The following is a 24,868-nucleotide window of genomic DNA, read 5'->3' on the forward strand; positions in this document are numbered from 1 at the left end:
GTTTAAAAAGATTACTTTTTACATTAGAGCTATGAGAAAATTAAAAGTTAAAAAATTAAATTAGGCTTTTACAAATTGCCATAGTGGTCAGAAGTGTGTGATTAATGGTGAAAAATTGTGTTTCCCCAGATACTGACTATAAGAATTAGGGGTTTTTAAATCAATTTTTAGTCTGTATAAACAAGTTGATAGAAAATTATTTTTTTGCATAAAATAAGTTAAGCAAATTTAGATAATTTTGTTGTTTTTAAATTGAAGTTGTATAAAAGCTTAGTAGAAATAAATATATTTTTTTAGGAAAAAATGACGAATCTTTTAAAAAAAGTTGATTAAATTAAAATTGCTATCATTATGTCTTAATAAATCATGTTTTTTATTTTTAGTTGAAGTTAAAAAAGCTTTTGCAAGACTTGCTCTCAAATATCATCCTGATTTACACTACACAAACAAGGTAACATTTTGGTTTAATACTAGGGTTATTCCGAATCATTAAAAAGATTGTTTTTTTTATTTTATAATACATTTTTAAAAAATAATCTTTATAATAGTTCTGAGGTTTTTAACTGAGTTGCTCTAAATTTCAAGGTTACTCTAGATATCAGCTTTTCTAGTTATTCTAGATTTCAATGAAAAAAAAAAAAAAAAAAAAAAAAGAGAAGAGGTTTTAATAAGGAAGACTTGTTTCTTTTGCTATAAAGTAATATATTTACAAAAATTTGTAAATATATTATTTTATAGCAATAGAAATATGTCTGTTTGCTATGATTTTGATTCCATTTTCTTAAACACCTGCGTTATAAACTCCAACTCTTTTGTTTTGGGAATGTTTCCCCATAATTATTTTCATTATTGCTTTGTTATATAATTACATCTGCATAAAAGCAATAATGCTGCTTCAAAATAGAGTGGTTTTCATAAATTTAGACGCACTCATTTTTTTTTACATGTATGTAAGAAAATGCTTAAAATAAAAAGAAAGTAAAAGTGCTACTGCTATGTTTGATATATAAATTAGTAGAGGAAGTGAAACTCTATTATAGAGTACCTTAATTTTTTTTACAGGATGTTTACTAATCATTCTATACCAATTAACACAAAAAAGTTAATTGATAAGCTTGATTTTACTTTATTCATAAATTTAGACGCACAATCAAAAAAGTCTTATATCTTGTTAGTTGATAGTTAATTAGTTTTTTTCTTCCCATATTTCTCATTAATAGGCCTAAATTAATTGATTTTGTCAAAAAACCTTATATAAATATAACTTACCTGGAATTAGTTAATCATTATTTAATAAATAAAAGTTAATTTAGTTTTGCACTAAAAAGATGTGAAAAATGAGCAAAAGACGTATCACTCAAGCTGAAAGATGGCAAATTATTGCTCACATCAAAGAAGGAACCAAAAGTAATAGAGAAATGGCCAGGTTAATTGGAGTTTCTGAGAAATGCGTTTGGAAAACAAAGCAAAACTTTCTTCACACTCGTGGTGCCAGCGAGAAAATGAGGCCAGGTAGACCCTTGTCAACCACCAGAAAGGACGATAGTGCCCTTTTTAGAGCTGTAAGAGCTAATCCAAGAATTAGTTACAAAGAATTGAACACAGAATTCAATACAATGCGAAATACATCTATTTCTAAAAGCACAGTCTGCCGAATACTTATCAAATACAAGATTGGAGTCTACTCTGCTTCGAAGAAACCACTCTTGCGTCCATATGATAAACAAAGGAGACTAAGATGGTGTTGTGAAAGAAGGTATTGGACAATAGAACAATGGAAAAAAATTATGTGGAGTAATGAGAGTAACTTTGAGCTTATCAATCGCAAATCTAACATAACAGTCAAAGAATGGCTCACGAAAAGTATTACGCCAGGTACATTAGACCGACTGTACAAAGTAGAGGAGGCTCGATAGGAATCTGGTCATGCTTCAATCACAAAGGTGTTGGTATGTGCCAAACATACACTGGAAGAATCAACTCCAGAATATACGTAGAAGTACTGGAAAACAACCTAATTCCATCAATTGACCTGCTTATGCTCCATGATAAACCATGGAAACTTCAACAAGATGGCGCTACTGCACATACTGCATACTATACAAAGGAGTGGTTCAACGATAATAATATTAAGACAATACCGTGGCCTCCTTACTCACCTGATTTGATCCCAATTGAAAACATTTGGGCTTGGATTGACCGTGAATTGGCAAAGGTTTAAATTTCCACACTTGGCCAGCTGAAAGACATCCTTAAGGAGACCTGGTATAGGGTCCCAGAAGCGATATGCAAAAATCTTGTTGAGTCTATGCCTAGAAGAGTTCTTAGTTGTATTAAAGCAAAAGGTGGATACACAAAATATTAATTGGTTCATAAATTACGCCTCCTAATGTATTGTGCGTCTAAATTTATGAATAATTTTTTTTGTCTTATTTTTTTAATACCATGTAGTTGTAACCTAATTATTACTTAGTATTAGTATTTTTTTTTTAAATTTTTTGTAAATTTTGTATTCTGTATGTATTTATCTAATAAATAGAAAAAAAACTAAACCGAAATCTTTTTTCGTTATTGTTTTATCATTAAAAGACTAAAAATTTCTATTCTCAAATATGAGTGTCTAAATTTATGAAAACCACTGTATAACATTTTCTGCATAGAATAATGATATTTAATGTATCTTTGTACTGACATCTATAGACAGAAATGCAAATTTTTAGAATTAATGTCAATATTAATGAAAAAAGTTTCTACCTAATTGTAGTTTCTACCTAATAGACAGAAAAGCAAATTTTTAGAATTAATGTCAACATTCATGAAAACAGTTTCTACCTAATTGTTTTGCTATCTTTCTGTTTTTGAATCTGTATCATTTTTTTTATGGTGATGTCTGAGTTAAACTATAAAAGCTCTGTTAAGAATAATGCATTTGATTACATTAAATTTTGATTCTATCCTCTGATCAGAAAAAGTATAAAGTTGTTTTAACTTTTTTTGTTTTGAGATTCAATTAGTACTGATGTTGATACCTCCATTCTGAAGATAAAAGTATTTATTTAAGGAATTGATTTTGTTTTAGTAATAGTTTTTAAAAATAATAGTTTACATAGTTCTATGTGGAGATTTTTAAATATTAAAGCTATTGTATAAAAAACTGTTAAATATTAAATTCTTCAGTTATTTTAGTTATTTTATTTTGTTTCGCATTTTTTCTGTTTTTATTAATTCAGGGTTTATGTTTTTTATTATTAATATTTTACAGGTTTCCTTTTCTCTATTAGGGCTTTCTCTGTTTTTCTCCTTTCTGTTGCTTCCTGTGGTAGTTAACAGGTGTTTTTAATTAGTGTTGAAGTAGGCCATAGCTGTCTTTACATCCTGTTATGTTATACCTAATGTATTGAGAAACAAATGCAAAATGGCTGTTATTTATAATGTTATGCCTAATGTAAAAAACTATGTTTTAATGTTTAATTTTATCATATCAAGTGCTCTTGAATCATAAAATTAAACATTTTTAAAATGTAAAATATGGTATTAGAAAGAGAATTGTAGAAAGTAAGTATAGAGGTTACAAAGAGAAAAGTATAAGAATTATATAAATATAGAGTATAATATAACATAAAATAAAATAAAAGTAAAAGATAAACATGTATGTTAAATACATTTTTGTGCTGACTTAAAGAAGTCCACACAAAATTTTACTAAAAAGGCAAAGTTTTGCATGTTTTTTTTTTAAAGAAACAATTTGACCAAGAAACAATTTGACCAAGAAACTTACACAAGATTTATTACTCTATTTCTGCAATACTGATATTTTAGAGGAAGTTTGACTAGATGCCATAATAAATTTATTTGCAGCAGGATGTTGTAAACGATCCCACCTTTTACTTTGATAGTTTTTTTTATCTTCATGTCAATTGTAGTTTATGTAAGTATTGCTATAACTTTTATATATTTACAGGGTGACCACAAAGTATCCGCACAGATAAAGAGCTTAATAAAAAGCATGTAGAAAGTATTTGGAACACAAATTTTATTTTAAAACATTTATTGAACTATAACAATTATGATTCAAAGATTGAATTCGAATTTTCCTCCATCAGCAAAATAACAGGCCTGTAGGCGTCTCGGGAATGCTTCGACGGTGGCGAGCAAGTAGGCAGGGTCCAGAGAATCCCAAGCTTTCAGTAGTGATTTTTTTAAACTTTCAATATTTTTATGCGGCTTTTGGCATGCCTTTCCTTCTAGGACACTCCAGACTGAGAAATCCATCGGGTTAAGATCGGGGCTCGATGGCGGCCATTGAGAAAAGTTGATAAAATCAGGAAAAGTTGCCGCACAAAAATCCTGAACTGTCTTCTTTTTATGGGCTGGAGCTCCATCTTGCATGAACGTCCAAATACGATTTCCAAGTTCTTTTTGAGCCCAAGGAACAATTTATAAGTAAATAAATAAGAAAATAAATAAGAAAATACATAAGTGCTTTTATGCTTATATTTTCACAAGATGAAACCGTCTCGTGTGCGGATACTTTGTGGTCACCCTGTATATCTTACATGGTTTTTAGTTTTGATAAATTTAGTTACTTTTGTAGAAATTTTGTGAAAAAATATCTTTTTAAATATATTATCTGCAAAACCTTCCTTATTTTTCAACCTGGCTTAGGATAGGACATTGCAAAGTTAAAAGATATAACTTTTATTTGTTTCAATCACCTTGCTGTGCATTAAGACTGTCCTGTAATAAAGGAATGATATTGGAATTGAAATTGAAAGAAAATGCGTCTTAAAATTATTCTTTTTTTTCTTCTCTCTCTTATGGACATTGAATTTATGAATATTGAGTATTACCTTAATTTAATTAGGTCAAAGGTGAAACAAATCAACAGTGCCGCATAAAGTTTCAAGAAATTTGTAAAGCTTACAAGAAAATAATGGCTGGTAAACATACTTTTATTTTTTGTTTTACATTTAGTTTTACTATTTTTTGTTTTGAAACTTTAAAAGTAAAAAGAAAATTATATAAAAATATATAATTTTGATTTGAAATACAACAGTAATTTGAAATATTCAGTATATTGAAATATTGCTAATCTCACTGTCTAAAATGGTAAATAGTTTGTGCAGAATAGTAATTTAGTTGGGTTTGCAACTATCAGACAATAATGACTATGCGGATATCGAATACTGAAAATTCCAAATTATCGGATATATCTGGATAACAAATAAGAATTTAAAGATGATTGATTGAATCCAATATTTATGATGTTTTATAGCTCAATTATTTAATTTAGTTCGAGTATTTTAATTTATACATTGATAATTCTCAAAATAGCAAAACAATTTTTAAATTCATTTCATTTTTAAAAAATGGTGTATTTCAAAAAAATAATTGCATTTAAAGTTGTAAATTTCAATTAACTTCTAATTTTTGTCCTAGTCAAACCTGCAATTGAAAAAACGCACTCTGTTGTTATAGATTTTGGTTTTATTATAAGAAGTGCATTATATAATATATTTAAGTTATTTGTTCTTGTTTTTGTAATTGTTAAAGCTACAAAACCTTTTTTTAAAAATGTAGTAATTACAATGCTCTGCTTTTCAACATGGGTAATTACAGAAATCGCTTCTTTCAGTTGTTGCTGTAGAGAATTTGCAGCATTTTGACTTTCAAACACTTTAACTTATTATTTCTTTTACTACTTCCTCCACCTCATTGTGGTCAGTGCTGTTATTGTCACTACCAGATATATGGATCCTTTTAAAAATTTTTACTGCCAAAGTAATAGTGGCAGCTTTTGAAATATAATCAAAATATTTATTGAAATGTGGAATTTTTAAGTGTAAGAAATTTAAAAATTGATAAGAAATGTACTATATAAATAATATACATAAAGATAAATTATTCTAAATTTATAATAATAAATTTAAAACAAGCTGCATTAAAATCCAATTACAAGTAAACTGTTATAACATTTATTATAGTTGACAATAATAATAAACAAATATGATAACATAAATTATATAGCAAGCTAAAAGGAACTAAAAGCAATATGTTAAAAACTTAAAAAAACTTTTATTGCTTGTATTTTACTTTACATAGAATCCTTTCATTTACAAAACTTTCTTAGCCAAATACCATTATATTTAAAATAAATCAATGAAAAGGTTAGATAAAATATATAAGATGTTAACTAACATCAATATTTTTATAAAGTTTTCTTTGATTTAATTTTAAATGTAATAGTATTTGGCTAAGAACGTTTTGTATTGTATCTTTTTTAATTAAGAACGTTTAATGTATATTTAAAATGCCATAATAATATCTCATAATTAAGAAAATCTTTGAAAGTTGATCATTTTAAATAAAAATACAAAACTTTTGATTTTGTTGACTCTGTTTATTGATTTGCGCCATTTGTGCAAAACAAAATTTCTGGATTGAAAAAGGTTGAGATCAAGGCATTCTATTTTGTTCTAAATGACCTCTGCACAATTCAGGGATATGTTTGGGATCTTTCCTGCGGGAAAATAAATCTAGCACCATTTAATTGCAACCCAAATAGAACTCTATTTTTGTCAAGAACTCTATTTTCTTCTTTTTTTCATTTTACCATCAAATCTAGCTAAATCTCCAACTCTAATATTGGAGAAACAACTCCCAAACTATGACAAACAAACCTCACTACCCATCTAAAAATAGAGAGTGTGTGTAGAAAACACACTCTCTATTTTTATTTTGAGGGCAAAATAATTGTTTTCTGAGAGCAACAACCAAACAAATTGAATTCTCATAGACATAGAGATGCAGGTATGTTTCAAGTTTTGTTCACTTCATTGCAAATATCTAGTGCTGTGGGTGAGCTATTTCAGTTGCAGTTTACAGCAATTAACTGCTCTTCTCTTATTTCAACTTTTGACCTTCCTGATTTTGATTACTGTAAAAAGTTGTATTTATTTTTATGTGTATTCCTAAGTGTCAATTATTAAGCAATGGGCATGATATTTGAACATGAAATAAAACAAATAATTTAAACTTTTGGCCACTAGTGTATGTACAATAAGTCACAATAATTTTCAATAAGTTTAAAAAAAAGAAAAAAAAAGTTGTTCATGGTAAAGAATTACAATATTTTTGATATGCTGAATTATCAGATAATATCAATTATATATAAGTATTTAATAAGTATGTTAAAGAAAGCACTCTGAAGAACTTAAATGCTTTGTATTTAACTGAACTGAACTTGAAGTTTTCCTAGGTGCTTTTTTACTACATATTCATGGATGAAATTTAAAAATACATGTTATTAAAAGTACTATTTGTTAGAGACCACCAATCCATTACTGTTTACTGGATTGTTGGATTTTGCACCAAACTATGTTTGCTGATCGGTTCAAATTATTTTCAGATAATAATTTGGTCACTTTTGGATCGGATTGCAGTCTGAAAGTTTTTTTCGAATTAGAATCCAAACCGATGTTATTCTTGTAGATTTATACAAATTCAGAAAAAGAATGCTTTTAAAATAAGATTCATTTTTATTTATTATATTCAAATATACAATAAAACGAAATGATTTGCATGCTAAGAAATAAAAAAAGATGTCAAAGTTACACTGACAGTTAATCATTTTCCAATTTCATTTCCTGGCAATACAATGTCTTGAATTTTGCCGAGTTGCTTAGTGTTTTCTTTCATTTATACCAACATCTCAACCTTTGAGATTGAAAGATTGGTTCTTCTAGAGTTGAATATTTTCCCAGCTCTTGAGAAAACTCTTTCAGATGTTGATGATGCAGCAGGAATACAGAGGTTTTTTCTGGCCAGCCTTGACATTATTGGGTAAATATACTGTTTTTGAAAGGACTGGTTGAAGTGACTTATTAATTTAGTTATTTTGTGGCTGAGAATTGACCACTCTGGACATCTTTTATCATTGAGAGCACCACTGATTTAGACAGTAGTGCTCTCAATGATAAAAGTCCCCAGTATGTTGTTTGAGGAACTAAGATATTTCCACCAAGAAGCGCTTTAATTGGAACTTTGAATCTATATAGTGAAGTTTAAGGCTCATGAAAGACAAATTTGTGTGATCAGTGGTCCACACATTGGATGTGAAGGCCACTCCATCAAGATTTGATTTCTCTGTATTGAAAATGTTTTTTACTTTCTCCTAGATGAATTTAAAAAAGGAGGGGAATGTATTTTGTAGATATATTTTTTGTTGTAATGGCTCTGAATTGACCGTTGGTTGCAGTTTTCATCATCTGGGTGAATAAATCAATTTCTACAATAGAAAATGGTTTACTGTCCTCAAATCACCCATCTAGTAATGTCAACAACGGTTCTTATTTGATTGATGTTAGTGACTTCCCATTCTGATTTGGTAGCCTATTTTTCTACCTTGCCGTGTCTGAGCATTGGAAGTGCCACAAGTTCCACTTGGTTCCACTCAGATTATTTATCCAATTAGAAATCTGCAAAAATGGATTGGACTATTAATACAGATTATTTTTCAGATTGAAAATCCAAAAAATCTGAATTAAAAATTAAAAATTATTTTTAATTTAAAATATTTTTTCAGATTAAAATCTGAAAACACAGATTGAATTAAATTTTTGGTTTACAGACTTTTTGTTAAAATATTTGCCTTAATAAAACTTAATAGTTTTTGATGCATCAAACATTTTCTGAAAAATAACTAATTATTTAAAAGTTATTTGCCTTAATGTTGAAATGAAAGTAACAAGTTTTCAAACTAGTTTTTATCTCTATTTTTATTTATATTTATATTTTTATTTATACTAAGTAGAAGAAATATAACAATGTAAATTTTATCAGACCAATCCACTAATTGTAGCAATCCGCAAAGCGAATTAATTTGCAAAGGAATTCAATCTGCAAAAAAAAAAAAAAAAATCTGCAAAAATTCAGTTTGAAAAATTCTTGACTTTTAAATCAAAATAATATAATTATAGCTTACTGTAATAGATGTAAGTAAAGATGAGTAGACTTGTAGATTTGTTAAACATCAAAGAGAATCTGCAAAATAAAAATTCGCTGGTAGTTTGTAAGTTAGTTTTCAGATTATGATTTGTAAAATATTTAACAAATGGACTGTTATAATCCGCAATATAAGTCTGATTGACTTTTTGCAGATTTTACGAATCAAATCACTGCTGCCTACTATTTATTAAATACTTCAATTTTTAAATTATTCTTTTTTTATATTTATTAAATATTTCAATATTTCAGATGAGAATGGGGCTGATTGGAATAGCGATAGTGATGAGGTAAATAAGAAGATTTGTTATTATAAATCTTAAATTAGGCTCAATCCTTTGAACTTGTTCAAAGAAGTCTTAGATAATTATTTAAAGTAATTATCTGAGATTACTTTGAATGAAAATTTTTAGTCTATAAATGTGGAAAATCTAAAATGATTTTTTGTTATTTGCTTTTTAAAATAGATTTGAGATTACTTTTTTTTTCATTTCAATAGATATTCTTTAGTTTGCTGGGGGGCTTTCTTCAAGAACGAGCACCAAAAAATGAGTTGTATACTTTATTTTCACCCAACCATAAGCCTCAATTTCAAAATGATAATGAATACAGGTAATTTCTTTTTAGGTTGTTAAACAAAATTTAAATAAAATTGCTTTAAATCTTGTCAATGAATTCATTTCTAACTTAAGTTTAATTCAAATTTCAATCAAATTAAGTGTGAACTTGAATTTTCTTCTTCAAAATAAAATTTGTCTGTGATTTATTGAAGTAACATTAAAATCATTAAAGCTTCTAATTTAACTTAAATAAGGTTTATCATTTTAATATCTAGAAAAAATTTACTATATAAGCAGCAATTATTTTTATTTCTGCTTAGATGCCAAGAGGATGCAATTGATGAAGAAGGAGAAAGTGAACTTAATAAGCTAGTTGAGATATTGAAGGTGCTTGATTTTTTTTTTTAATACTTTAGTACCTTATGGCAATTTTCAGCAATAAAAAACAAAATATCCAGGTATAATCTATACTTTTGTACCCATGCTTTGAATTCTTTAGTTCTGGATTAGGGCCATTTCCACACCTGCCATAAGTTGAACAAAAGTATAATATATTATAATAAATTACATTACTAAAAAAGTACAAAAGCATTAGAAATTATAGTTTTGGAACAACAAATACAAAATTTTAAGGGTTTGATTAAAATTATTCTCACCCTGATACTTAAATTACTTATGTACTAATTTTAATCTAACTTTTTAAACTCAGTTTTCTTGTCTTATTGAATGTGTTTCACACTTTGTATATATATCCTAAAATCTGCCTTTGTGTCTGATTTACAATCTACTTATGATTTCAAATAAAAGGTTAATGTATTTATAACTTTTTGTTTTGATTTTGCTGCTACATTTCAGATGTCACAACCAAAGGTAAATGGTCCATTTTGTGCTTAGACATTTGGACTGGTTGTTTTAACTGTTAAAACATTTTTTTGATAGGATTTACAATTTCTGTTGCTGTTTTTAAACTGTTTTTGGTTCTTTTACCATTGCAATATTATTATCAACATTTCCAGAATGACTATAATTTGTAAATTTTCCAAAATACAGCTTGGTGATTAATTTTCATTATTCTGTTGCACGTCATCATATAAGTTTATGGTTTAGCTGCAAGTATTCAAGATCACTTCTCCAACCTAAGTGATCGTCAGTTTTTTTGAACTACTCTAAAATTTTTGGATCAATGCATGATTCAATAAAAGTTAGGTGAGAAGAAGCTATTTCACTCATCTCTTTTATGCTATTCCACTCAACTTTGTTGTACTTTTTTTGTTAGGTTGTAATCTTTTGTACTGTGGTCTTTTAATAAAACTATGAGTTAAAAAGTTAGACATCAATAAGCACAGGTGATTGATTGTACAAGTGCACCATTAATGTGATTTGAATTGTTTACTTAATCCCTATCTTGCCACTGTTTTTGTTCAATATTTTCCAAAGTATCATTATCATATTGCAATTGATACTTTTGTTTGAAACTATATTATTCATGACACTCACTAAAACAACATGGTGGGTCATCAGGACATTGAAGGCAAAGATGCTATCTGATTAGTTTTACTTAAAACATTTCGTTGGATTTACAAATATTCAAAGTGTAAACAATAAATGAAAATTTAACTCTTACAATATTTCCTTACTGACACTTAAATGGGCACCATTTAAGCGCCCAAAAAAATCTGTGGCAATGCATCCATTGTTTCTCAAGCAGAATGGGCCATAGCAGGGTCCTGTTGAAACCGTATTTTCTGTAATCCTATTTGATTTATTTCAAGCAGCAACCTGTTCAATCATATATCTATAGTTTGCGTTGTTGACTGTATATACTTTACCTCAGTTATCTTCAAAAAAGTATGGTTCAATACAGAGTAGGGCCATTACTCCACACCACACAGTATGTAGAGCATAAAGTACAGAGTACATTACATGAATAAAAAGAGATCTAAGCCAAATTGACTTTGAGTTAATTTGGCTTAGATTCTTATTTCTTAGAATCAACAATTTTGTTTATTTACTGTTCCATTCTGCTCAAAATGAGCTTTGTCTGACATTAAGAGTTTTGAAGCAAAACCTGTAATTTTGTACCATTTGGAAGTATTCCAGGCATTTTTTATGGTCATTTAACATCAGTTCTTGAATTATATCTATCTCGTCCTGAAATAAAAGTAGTCTAACTGCAAGATTGGGTGCAGTGTTGATCTTGAAAGCCTTAACTGCTACACTTTCCTTATTGGTATTACTGGATCTTGTTGCTGACTTTCAGTTACATGTGCTATATTTTCTAATGAAGTTATCTGCCTGCTTCTTCAAATTAGCCACTAATTGTTGAATTGTTGCTAGTAAAAGAGAATTTTTGTCCCAAAAGTTGTCTTTGAAATTCATGTTATGTTGCAATAATTAAATTATTATTTTGTGCAAACATCAACACTATTGCAGCATGTTTTTGTGGAGTGTAATTATCCATTTAAAATTTTTTTGAGTTTATCTTCAATTGTCTTAAAGTAAATTGCAGAAGAAGAGATTAGTTTAGAAGTTATAAGCAAAACAGATCAAATAAAGACTTTTAATTTTGGTATTTGCATTTTTTTCATAATTTTTCCAAAACCCAAGAAATTGACAATTCAAAAATCATTTATCTTTTCTTTCATTTTGGAAGATGAAAATACATTTGGCTTTGTTTGAGATTGTGCAATAAATTTTGACAATGTGCAAAAAAGATGGGTTTTTTTCATTATTACCAGATAAAACTTGAGTTGCAGGAGCCAATTCATCTTCAAGAAGTTCAAAATTGTCCATTTCAGTGCTGACAATGTTTAGAAAAAAATAATGATAAAAGACATTACAAGATATGAATATTAATTTAAAATTAACATAAACCAAACCTAATTTACGTCAATTCTCAAACTAAACATCTACTTAAACAAAAAATTTTTAAAATTATTTTTGTTAAAATTATAATAACGTTATAATCCTTAAAAAGATTTATAATATCTGTTTTCAGCCGAAATTTTGAACTGAAATTTCAGTTCCAGCCACATTTTTGGCTGGAATAGGAACTTAACTGAATTTTGGTCGATCACTACTTATTATACATTTATATTATTCTTCTTTTATAGAATCGTTTACAGAATGGTAAATCAGTTCCAGCTGGTCTAACTCATGATAAGGTTAGTTATTTTAATAAACTTTTTTAATATTTTTTAAAACCTAAGAATATTACAAAAGTGAAATTTTTAACAATATGTTTTCAAGAAATTTAAAAAGCATTGTGTTAGACCACCTTTAAATTGTCAAATATACTAAGCTGGTTACTGCACTTTCTTTATCAGCTAATAAATTAAAATTAGAGTCTGTTCTGAAAGATCACTTAGTTTTTAATTATCAGACAAGGATTAATATTGTTAGTTAATATTGGGTCTCCACAATGGAGTTCAGCCAACATCAAAATGAAGAAAAAAAATTAAGTTATTTAAATGTGTTCACAATAACGCATTTAAACAACTTAAATTTTTTACCATAAATACTTCAGAGTAGTTTTACATTGGTATTAGTGTGAAATTTAAACAAAGATTAGTTCCTGCAAATTCTGGGAAGAAATTTTAAATTGTTAAAAAGTCTTGCAATTTTTTTTAAAAAATCCACTATTTTCACATTCTGCATTTGCAAAAGAATTAAACATTGTGAGACCAACTAAAGGATATAATCATTAAAAGATGCATCAGATAGTCAAAAACATTCAAAGAAAATCAGGAAAAATAGAAAAAAGAAAAGATCTCAAAAAAAAAACAAAAAGGAGAAACATCAAGAATTTATTTTCAGGACCTCAATACTTCCCTTGAGAGATTTGGCCTATAAATTCTAATGTAATAAGTCATACATCCATAAAGTGCTTCAATCAAGTGTTTTTTCTTCATACCAGAAGTAAAAAGTATCCAATACAGTCTGGACAGTGAGAAGAAAGGTATTCAGCATTCAAGGAAGTTGAACAAATAAGAAAATCAATGCTTTATGGACAACAGGTGTTTACATTAAAAAAAGATTTTGCTCAAGTTCCCATACAACAATTTTACTATTAATTCAAAGGTAAAGATAATGAAAACAAGTTTAAATACAATCAGACTAGTTTAAGTACATTCTAAGTACCTCATCTAGCAAGCAATTTACAGTTGTGGCCTCTAATTTTACTTCATTCATCACTCATAAGAATATGACTGCAGGTATCTACATCAAGGAGTGTCTGGAAAATTTTGCTGCTTTTTATTAAGATTCACAACATTTCTACATTTTTGTGGCCTGATTTACCATGGATTTATTACTCTAAAAAGACATTTGAGTGTTGTGAATTGACAAACTTATAAATCATTGTAATGGTTTATATCATTCTATAAGTTGATGTTTCATGAATAAATGGTACAAAAATGAAGTTCAATGTGTTTGTAAAGATGTTTAAATTTGAAATCTACTAAATTTCATCATGGACACCTAATTTTAGCATTTTATTATTATTATTTTAACATTAAAAAATCATAACAAAATTATGATGATGAACAAGAATGTTGTGATTGTATAAAAAAGTATTCCATAAATTAAATGCTGATTTTCTTTAACTATTTTAAATATTTAGTTAGTTCGACTCAAAGATGATTTCCTTAAGCAGAAAGAAGAAAATAAACGCTTAGATCAAGTAAGTTTGTTTCTAAATGATTAAGATTTTGTTCAATTTGAATGAGAAATTATCTAATTAACAATAATTAGCAAGATTTATAAAAATGCAGCTAATAGTCAACTTTTGGAAAAAGTTATTCATTAAAAATTTAGTTACTTTATATTTAGTGCACAATATATTAGGGATAGTAAACCTTCAAAGTTTTGGTACATGAATTTTATGATCTCAGAGAGTCCTTTTTTAAAATAATTCTCTGTTTCATGCAGAGTTGTTTGAAGCTATTACTAATAATGTACAAATAAGTTTACCTTATCCTTGTCATTTAAAGATGTTGAGAAAAGTAGCAAATATGCTTTTATGGCCTGGAGCAGAGTCTATGAACCAATTACAAAATTATTATTCAAACAAATAAATCACTACTGAGCTACCCAACTATAAAAACTAATGCTGTTTTTTTTGTTTAAGTTTAAACACTTTAAGATGAAGTTCCTAGACAGTTGTGTCATAAATGACAAAACTACTTTTACAATAGTACTATCCCTAATATGAACTCAACTCTTAGTTTTTATTCTTTTAGATTCATTCTAATATACAACATGTTGTATTTTTCATGTTTTATGTTATTCATGATATTAATATGAACTTTAAACGTCCGCAAGACTTTGTATCCGCAATGATTTGTGGCAAAAAAATGTAAACAAATATTAGATACTAAAAGCAGATCTGTTGAAATTGATTTAAATTCTTTTTTGCCTACAATTATGCGATCACAGTATTATGAGAGTCTTAGTTTGGAAGCAAAAAAGAGATACGAAGAAAAATTATCAGTTCTAGAGATTATTTTTGATCCGTATTCTTTATCAGAAAAAGACTGTGAACTAACTAAAAACGTAGACAAATGGCCTAATCTGACTTTTGCTGATATATACAGCTATCTAATCAACTTTCCAAGTCAGTTTACAAGTTTTAGTTAAAAATCTTACAAAGGTCTTGAATCTTACAACTATGTAACCAGTGGTCTTGTTCACAACGTTCTTGTAAAGTTCATTCATGGTGTAAAGTCTATTTATAATGTTACCAGTTGTGTAAGACATGGTCAGAGCATTTTTCTAAAACTCCAATGAGGGTATGGGTTAGTGTTCAAGAAGATGGTGAAGTTACAAATGCACATTGCACATGTATGGCAGGTTATTAAACCGTATATTAAAAAAGCCTTATCCGTTCCAATTCCAAGTAATACAGAAATTGCTAACTTTTACAGTAAAATATCAGATAATGCAAGAGATAGTGTAATTCTTCGTATAATTCCTTAATATAGTTATAAATATATACCTTTAGTTTCAAAACTAAATACAATTATTTTTAACTTTTACAAAAGAGAACATGAACAATTAAAGTATCATGAACTTGTGCAACTTTCAAATAAAATTTTTTCAAATATAAAAATAAATGAAGATGAAATTAAATTGATTTCAGATCATACAAAAACTAAATCTCAATCAAGTTTATGGTTTAGATCACGTGCAGGGGTTATAACAGCTAGTAAATCAAAGCTTGTTGTCATTCAAATATAGCCATGCCTTCTAAAAATTTTAAAATGCAAAGTTGTTATCCATCAGAAAATAAATTTATTACCAAAGCAACAAAGTATGGTTGTGATAATGAAAATTGTAGCTAAAAATTATTTAAAATCACATTTATTAACAACTCACAAGAATGTTGAAATTTTTTATTGTGGATTGCTTAGAACACCCAGATGGCCATACCTCAGAGCAACTCCTGATGGTATTATGAAATGCACATGCTGTCCTCATGAATACATAGTTGAGATAAAATGTCCATTTAAATGCACTAAAAGAAATGTCTTTGAACTGGCAAATAATGATAAAGAGTTTTGCATAGAAATAAAGGACGGAAAACATTATTTAAAAAGAAATCATCAATATTTTTATCAAGTTCAGCTACAAATGTTAATTTCAAATATTCCGATTTGTTATTTTATCGTGTATGATGGTGAAGCCAGTCTAATTGAAAAAGTTTATGTTGATAAAGAATTCCTCAATGAAAACTTAAACAAAGCAAGAGATTTTTTTATTTTAGCGATATTGCCTGAACTCCTTGCTAAATGGTATTCTAGAAATCAAAATACTTTTGTAAATATTGGGGCATTATCAATTTTGAAACAATATGTACTTGTGGTGAAATCAAAGAGAGTAATATAATTAAAACCTATCATCTTAATTGGCTTGGACTCACAAGCAAACCAATTGGAAAATGGTTTAGCCCATATTGTTGCCACAAGAAAACCAGAATTAAAAAAAAAATTTTTTAATGAATAAATAAACATAACACTATATTTATGTATTTTTATATATTAAAATAAAAGTCAATCAATAGGGACTACTCCACAAAAAAGGTTACATAAAGCAGAGCAAACAGTTAAAATATTATTTAGTTTACATATTCCATCATCTGTTCGACTGGTTAGTTTATTAGGAAGTACTCCTTGCAAAATTGTTTATTTATTTCTTAAGAGCCTAATTAAATGTTCAACATGTATTCGTACACGGGCAATCTCTCGTGTCCAATCAACTTCTATTTGAGACAACTGAGACTTTCCTCGTGTAAAAGCAGGAAATTTTAATTCTGCACAATGTAAATCAACGGAATCTGCAATGGTAAAACCTCTGTCTGCTAACACCTGATCACCAATAAGTAAATTATTTAATATTCCAGAATTTTCTGTAATATAAACGTCAAATACTCTTCCGCCCCAAGCTTCTGAAACAAATGATATTGAGCCTTGTGGAGTAATGCCAATTAAAACTTTAACAGTATTATGGTGTTTATATTTAGAAAAAGTTTGAGCTCTAGCTCTCAGATCTTTTGGTTTTTCAATAAAAATCTCAAAGCAGTCAATAATTACAACACATTTAGGAAAAAATTCTCGAAAACAAGTTGGCATTGTTCTCCTTAAGATATCTCTCTCTGGCCACTTTATCAAAAAGGATAGTCTGCGTGCCATTACAAGAAGCCATTTTTCAAAGATTTGTGATACGGTTGGTAACTTATCCCAAATCTGTACACTATCTTGTTTGAGCAAATTTAGACGCAGTTTCATTAAAACAATGCAAAATTCTTGCAACATTGTCATAGTTGAAGCATTATTAGCTGGCACATAGTTTTCAATTAAGTTAAAAACATGATTAAAAACATGTATATCAGGAAGACCTGTATAAAATTGAACTTTTTTTTTGTCTTTTATTAGTTTAAAAGTAGCCTCATCAATTTAATTTTTCAATTTTTTGTTTTTCTTGACAAGTGGAGTATTTATTTTTTTTAGTCTTTGTATAATATATTTAGATTTCATTTTTTCCTTTTGAAGAAGTTCAATTTCTGCTTTACTGTCTTCTTTTAATTTTGTAATTGAATTTTTAAACTTCTTGTTTTCTTCTCTTAACTCCCTTATAAATTTAACAGTTTCAGATTCTTCAACAATTTCTTCTTGCAAACAACTGTTAATACTATTTTCTTCAATAAGCACTTTTTCAGCATTTCTCTTCTTTAAACGATTTGATCTTTCTGAATATATTTTCCTTGATGAATTACATTGCATGTCAATAAATTCAATAGGTATACTGTTATTGTTTCTGTTAACTTTTTTAATGGAGGGAACAAAGTCAGCATGATTTTTATCATCATTTTTTCTTCCTAAAAAATAAACACACACACACAGATATATATATATATATATATATATATATATATATATATATATATATATATATATATATATATATATATATTGTTGTATATAAATATATATACATATATATGCAGGTATTTATATGTAAATTTATAAGTGCTCATGTGTTTATGTATTTAACATTTAATAAATCCACGCAAGAAGACTTGACGGCAAATGTAAGCAAACTCCAAATTTGGCAAAATCTTTCTATTTAAGAAAGCAATCCATAACCTCCTTCGCTCTTCTTCTTTCTGACACATATGATAAGGAATTGTGCTACCTTTAATTTTTCTATTTTCACAGTATGGTGCGCAACAGCTTTTTACCATTTTTACATTTGTTTACATCTTTTTGCCACCCATCATGGATATAAAATTTTGTGGACGTTCGGCGCTCATATGAATATCATGAATTAATATTAGGCAGATTTAATCATTATTATTCTAAGAACAGGAACTTTTCCTATTTTTTTCCAACAATAAAACATGAGTTATTTATTCTTTTAGACATCAGAGCCACAAACAAAAAAGTTGCAAAATAGTTGTTCACTGTCCAAGGTAATTTGAAAGATATGAATATATTTTTATATACTAATACTCAATCATCTAACTAAGTCAAGACCATTAAATAAAAAATGCCTATTTTGTTCCAATTGCTTAGACTTTCTGCTGCTAAAATTTTAGTTTTAATCTTTTCTTTTCATGGTTTTTTTTCTGGAATCTTAAACATGACTAAAAAAATTTATTCATGTAGATAAGAACTTATATGTAAGTTGCATGACATCTTGCAGTTTGTATAGTAGTTGTACTTGAACAAAGTATATATATTAGCAAAAAAAACTTAATACTGTTAATATTCTTTTTTTGATTAGCCAAAACCAAAAAATCGAAAGCAACTTCTTGCAGAGCAACGCAGAAGAGAAGTTGAGATGGCTAAAATTGCTAAAGAACTTGAAGAAAAGAAGAAAAGAGAAGATGAAAAAGAGCAGGTGGGGTTTAGCAGAATATTGTTTTTCTTTTTAGTCAAAAAGTTTCCCAAAAGTAGTGTCAATTTGTTCTTAAAATAAGTATGACTATATAATAACAGAGTTATCAAAAAAATGCTACAAGAATAAAGAAAATATCTTTTTTCTATGTTATTGAATAAAGCCAACTTCAGCTTCAGTAGTTGATTTTATTGTTCTAAATTGTCTACTATCTCAGATAGTCTAGCAGAAAAATCCTTGGTGTTATCTCAACAACACTCTACATGTGAATCTACAATGAATTGAGATAGTAAGGTCAAATGTTAGGATTTATAAAAGATTGAAAACTTTCAACATTCATTTCTTGCATTATTTGAACCTTGAATTATCATGCATAGTCTTGTTAAAATACACAAGGCCTTGATTATGTTAAGTGTCTATCCAGGGCTTTAAAGACTATTTCCAGAACCTCAATTTACTTATCTGAGTTAACATTATGGACTTGTGGAAAGAAATGACCAAGCATCTCCTAGATATGCTTAATTGCTGACAATCCCTAAAAACATGTCAGCTTCAGGAAATTATTTGAGTGTAATAATCAAGATCTTTTGCAATTATCATCAATTTTATTTGGCTTACAATTTTCAAACTCTAAAGCCAGAAGATAGTTTAATTGTACAAAGTCTTTTTGAGTTTAGTTCTGCTATAATTAGTTTTCAACATGTATAATGCTTTAAAATAACTACAAGAAGATGTTTTTGTAGTTTATTACAGCAATCCCTTGTCTAAAATTTTTCATCAGAAGTATAGATTCACTAAGCAAGGTTTAGCACACATGTAACTTGTAAGAAACCCTTTTTAACAAAAAAAAAATCATATGAAATGACTGAATTTTACAACACAAAAAGTATTATTTGATGCTACTATCATTTTGGAAAAAAGTTCTTTGATCTGATGAATCAAAGTTTCATTGAAAAAAATTGGATGGAGCACAAAGAGTTTGGCAAAAGAGGGGAGAATCTTTTCATTTGAGTTGTATGAGAAGTACAGTTAAACATAGTAGTGGGAATGTGATAGTATGGGGTTGTATGAGCATGGCATGGTGTTGGTAAGTTAGAATTATTGATGAAAAGAAGAATGCTAATTTGTATATTGGATCAATAGTTAAAATCTTCAGCTAAAAAAGTTAGATTAGGAAGCAATTTTGTGTTTCAGCAGGACAATGGTTCAAAATACACTACTAAAAAAACTTTTTTTAATGAAAATGATAAAAATGTTTTTAAACTTTCCAGAAAAAAATGTTTTCTATTTTTTTAATAATTAGTTTAAAATAAAAAGAAATTTATAATTAGTCTAAGCTACAATATTGGCATCTAAAGTACCAAGTTTACTCAAAAATTACTCTGTACAATAAAATTCTGTTCTGACTGTATATAAAAATATCAAAAGAATTTATAGAAAAATATTTAAATAAAGGAAAGTTAAGAAATCCTTTACATTGTGAGTGTTTTGGGGAGTTTTTGACAGAGTTTTGGATAAGTTTTTAGAGTGTTTTTGAGGATGTATTAAGAAAGAGTTGTTGAAGAATTTTTTATTTCTGGATTTTCGAAAATAGTTTTAAGCTTTTATGGTGGGACTTATTTATTTTTCATGTAATGGAGCATGTGTGTCCACCTGGTGTTTTGGTTGACTCGCTCTTTTCTTCTATCGAATGTTATATGCTTGAGTCTAGTAAAAATATAAAATGATGTTTATAATTTTCTTATTTTCCCTTCTGACAATATGGATTCCTCAATAAAAATTTATTCTAAATGCACAATTTCATTATCTTTTAGATGAAGTTAATTCTAAATGCATATTTTGATCATAATAGATTTTATGAATTAACTTCATAAAATCTACAAATTTTATAAAAATAATTTTTTAAGTTACTGTGTAAATCAGCCTTAAATGATAAATCAGGTCATTTAAAGTTTGAATATCTCAAGAACTGCTTTGAATTGAGTGTCAAAATTTTTCCTGGAAAATTGTGTCATTGAGTTCTTCAACTGTTCTAAATTTCAACAAAATCAAAGAGGCATGGTTAAAAAATGTTTTTGAGTTGATATGGATTTATTTAATAATAATTAATTTAGACAGTTAAAGTTAAGCAAACCAAACTTACATAAAAAATTATTTCTAAGAATATTTCACCAGTAATTGACTAAAAGTACAAGGAATGCATACTTAGGAATTCTTTAAAATCATAAAAAAATACATATCCAAAATCTTGGGATTGTCAGTGTCAATTTCAAAATAATGAAAAATGTAAGCATCCTGAGACATTATAAGGCCTAGTTAAATTGTCACTAATTCATATAGTGCTCTGAGTGAAAAATATTCACAATTATAAGAAAAAAGGTTACTTTTAAATTGCAATTTTCAGTCTTTTTAACCATTAAATCAATATACCTCTTCCTTTTTTGTTTGAGCTGAATATCTGCTGTTATTATTTTCTAAAACAAACATGATATAAATTTTTATTTTCTTTATCCTGATTGCAATAAAATATTTCTTTTTATATAACTTTAATATAATTTTTATATTCATGATGAAAAAAAAATGAAAAAATTTTAAGTTAAGTTTTTTATATATCAAATATAAGATCAATTATTAAGCAGTGGTATTTTCAGCTTCGCAAAATGCAAGAAAAAGAACGGCAGAAATTACTAGAAGAAGAAATGAAAAAGGAAGAAGAAGATAAAAAAAGACAATACAATGAAATAAAAAAAAAGAAAGAGCGGTATTTGATTACACTCACAAGTATTTTTTGTCAAAAATCAATCATTTTGAAAGTTTTTTCTGAACAATTTTACTTTTGGTTTATATTGAATTCAAATTGTAAAACTCTTTAGTTTTATCTTTAGTTTCAAAAATTCTTGTTTTCATATTCCATAGCTTTAGTATTAAAATTAATGAATTAGTTTCCTAAAATTTATTATTAGAGAAGATAAAGAGCGAGAGCAGAGATCACTGAAAGAAAAAGAAAAAGCTGATCGTTTTAAGAAATCACAAGAAGAAGAGCAAATGAAAAAGGAAGAAGAAAAAAGAAGAAAAGCAGAAGAAAAAGCTGCAAAACAGAAAGCTCTAAAGGAAACAAAAGGTTAGAAAATTAGATTAAGTTTTAAAAAATAAGATTTTTAATTGATATTCAATTTTTTAAAAATAGTTATACAAAAATGAAACATTAACTAATAGGTTTTTAAACCTAGAGCCAGTTTTTTAAGCGCATACAGGATGTATTAGGCACTCCCTGTGACTAAAACTTTTTTGCAGTGTTAAGCAAAAAATATATGTTGGAGTCAAATAAAAAAAACAAGCATTTATTTTTTTTTTTAAAGTAGCTTTTATGTCTTTGTATTTAGAAAATGAAGAGAGAGAAAAGTTTAATGACAAACAGAAGTTACAGGTTAACTTTGAAAATTTAATAAAAACAACTCTTTAAAATTATGACTCTTCACTTTGTTTTTTTATTCTCCACTTTAAAAATAAATAAAAATTAAATTAATATGGTATTTAGACAAAACAACGGTCACAACAGTACCAGCAATATCAACAACAGCAGCAGAAATATCCTCGTGAAGTTCCACCACGTTTTTTGCGTCAGCAGCAATTAAAACAAACACCCCGTAAAGAAAATGATTTTTCTTCATTAACAAATGAAATTTGGAATGATATTCCTCAAAATGATGATAATAAAGATAACGAGGGTTGGGATGTAGATATTATTAATGAAATTTGTTCTGTTACTGCTCCAGTTGTTGAAAATTCCTGGGGTGGTTTGCCAGCTTCCGAAGACTGGGATTCAGAATTAAATAAGCAAGAATTAGTTCATCATGTTGAAATTGATACCAGATCTGATACAGTTAATAGTATACCTTTTTTAGGTGAACATTTGGCTATTAGAAATGATAATAAACCTCTAACTGTAATAGAACAGCTCTCAACAATACATAATTCTTCTTCATTACCAATATCTTCAATTAGTGTATTTACATCTGTATCTACTCCAAATGTTAGCAGTAGTGCTCATTTTAATGTTAATACAGAATCTTCTTGGGGTGCAAGTTTAACAGGCTCAACTTGGGAATCAACTGCAAAAAACATTTTAAATTTTGAAGTAAATGATAATATTGAGTTGAAAGAAAATACTCAGTTGCAAGTGTTAAATACTTGTACTAAACTTTTTCCCTTAGAATCCCTACAGCCTTGTAACCCAAGAGCTACATCTTGGGCTGGTTTAGATAGTTTTGAACCTGGACCCTGTAAAATAGGAGAAAATAGTAATTGCTCTACAGAAAATCAACAGCCTAATGTTTCAGATTACTTGTCAGGTAGTGTTCATAGTTATGGTGAAGCAGAGAAAGTGTCACAACTAAGTGAACAAATCTCTTTATCGTCTTCTCTGGAGACTAAAATTGATAGTAATCTAAAAGTTACTGGTTGGCTACAAAGTTCCACTCCATCAGAAGACTGGGATTTACCTGATAAACAAGAAAATGAAGAGGATTTAGGTTGGACTACTGTATCTTTGAAAACCAAGGTATATAAGGTTTTTTTATTGTATGCTGATGTTCCTCTAAATGTGTTCTCTTTAACATTTAACTCTCTAAGTTTTTTAGGAATTGAATACTAATGAAATGTTATATCTTTATGCTTTAGAATACGCTGAAATCAAGACTGATTTTTTTGCATTTCAATTATTCTGCTAGAGAATATTATTTTTTAGCATGTGCTTTTATAGTTTTGTAATATTTGCAAATATAATTAACATCCTACTGCAGGAAAAAAAAACACCATAAAGTTACTCCTAATGCCCAGAGCTTAAAACCACAATGCCTCAAGAACTAATTGAACTAGAAAAATTTTTTTTTTTTGTTTAAACCTAAAATTTCATACTCAAAAATAAACTTGGCCTTTTGGAGACATCTATCTTGAATTTTCAAACAAAAAAAATTAGTCATTAAATTTACTTTAAAAATAAGTCAAAAATTACTTAATATTCGTTTTCATTGATAACATCTGTTGCTTGATATGAATAACAGAATGAGTTACTGGTAGTTTAAAAATATTGTATTTAGGTTAAAGTCAGAATAAGGTGACTCCAATTCCTACTACCATATCTCTAATGTGCTCTCAATACTGCTTAATAATAATAATTTGCCTTCACAATCCTAAACTTAGTTTTTTATACTTTTTCAGTTTTCATAGCATAACCTCAGTGTAATTTAACTCAACTTTTTGTAAATCTGTTTGAATATTAAGTTTTAAAACCAGGCTTCCTAATCCCATATGACCATTTAAAAAGGTTTAAATTGTAAATACACATCTATATAATAAAGTAACATGTCTGTCTGTGACACCCTATAATAACCATTAGAATTTTTTTATCTGTAGATCAAAGCAGGAAAATAAGGCAAGTGAAAATCTGCTCAAGAATTTGTTGTATCAATTTGGATTTTTTAAGTTCTATATCAATTCAAGCTTACTAAGTTACTTTAGTGCTATTTTTGTCGTAACGTTTGCTATTGTAACTAACCGAAATTTTGTACAACTCAATCAGCAGAGGTTAAGTACAACATTGTGGAAATGCAAAAAAAACTAAGAATTTTGTTTATCGAGAAGAATTTGAATATAATTTACAGTTTATTTATTCATACAAACTATTTTATACACATGCAGCTCGTTTTAACTATAATAGGTATTTAGCCAATATGATTTAGGTAATCTGAACAAAAAAGCTCATTTGTAATCACAGTACACAAAAATTGATGATGATGATGATGAAAATGATGATAATGATCATGAAGATGATAATGATCATGATGAACATCATCATCATGACAATCATGATGATGATCATCATCATGGTACTTAAATATTTTTTAAAA

The 24,868-nt window shown here is 27.8% G+C and overlaps 1 protein-coding gene and 1 pseudogene across 2 annotated transcripts in view; one reads left to right on the plus strand and one right to left on the minus strand.

Moving 5' to 3' along the window:
- Positions 1-24,868, plus strand: part of LOC149878396 (uncharacterized) — a 39,862-nt gene that overhangs the window by 6,501 nt on the left and 8,493 nt on the right. For both annotated transcript variants that reach the window (XM_090072723.1, XM_090072722.1), the window contains exons 2-14: positions 384-451; positions 4,865-4,940; positions 9,256-9,293; positions 9,503-9,615; positions 9,884-9,950; positions 12,677-12,727; positions 14,185-14,244; positions 18,481-18,531; positions 18,846-18,962; positions 21,611-21,720; positions 21,923-22,080; positions 22,343-22,386; positions 22,498-23,520. In XM_090072723.1, coding sequence (XP_089928849.1) covers positions 4,934-4,940; positions 9,256-9,293; positions 9,503-9,615; positions 9,884-9,950; positions 12,677-12,727; positions 14,185-14,244; positions 18,481-18,531; positions 18,846-18,962; positions 21,611-21,720; positions 21,923-22,080; positions 22,343-22,386; positions 22,498-23,520 — 1,839 coding nt within the window. In that variant the 5' untranslated portion in view covers positions 384-451; positions 4,865-4,933. The remainder of the gene's footprint in view (positions 1-383; positions 452-4,864; positions 4,941-9,255; positions 9,294-9,502; positions 9,616-9,883; positions 9,951-12,676; positions 12,728-14,184; positions 14,245-18,480; positions 18,532-18,845; positions 18,963-21,610; positions 21,721-21,922; positions 22,081-22,342; positions 22,387-22,497; positions 23,521-24,868) is intronic.
- LOC149878398 (uncharacterized) lies at positions 16,613-18,303 on the minus strand (annotated as a pseudogene).

This window comes from Hydra viridissima, unplaced genomic scaffold, assembly GCF_058129835.1.
Source record: "Hydra viridissima isolate aposymbiotic clone 2 unplaced genomic scaffold, HvirCarnegie_v1 scaffold_15, whole genome shotgun sequence".
NCBI lineage: Eukaryota > Metazoa > Cnidaria > Hydrozoa > Anthoathecata > Hydridae > Hydra > Hydra viridissima.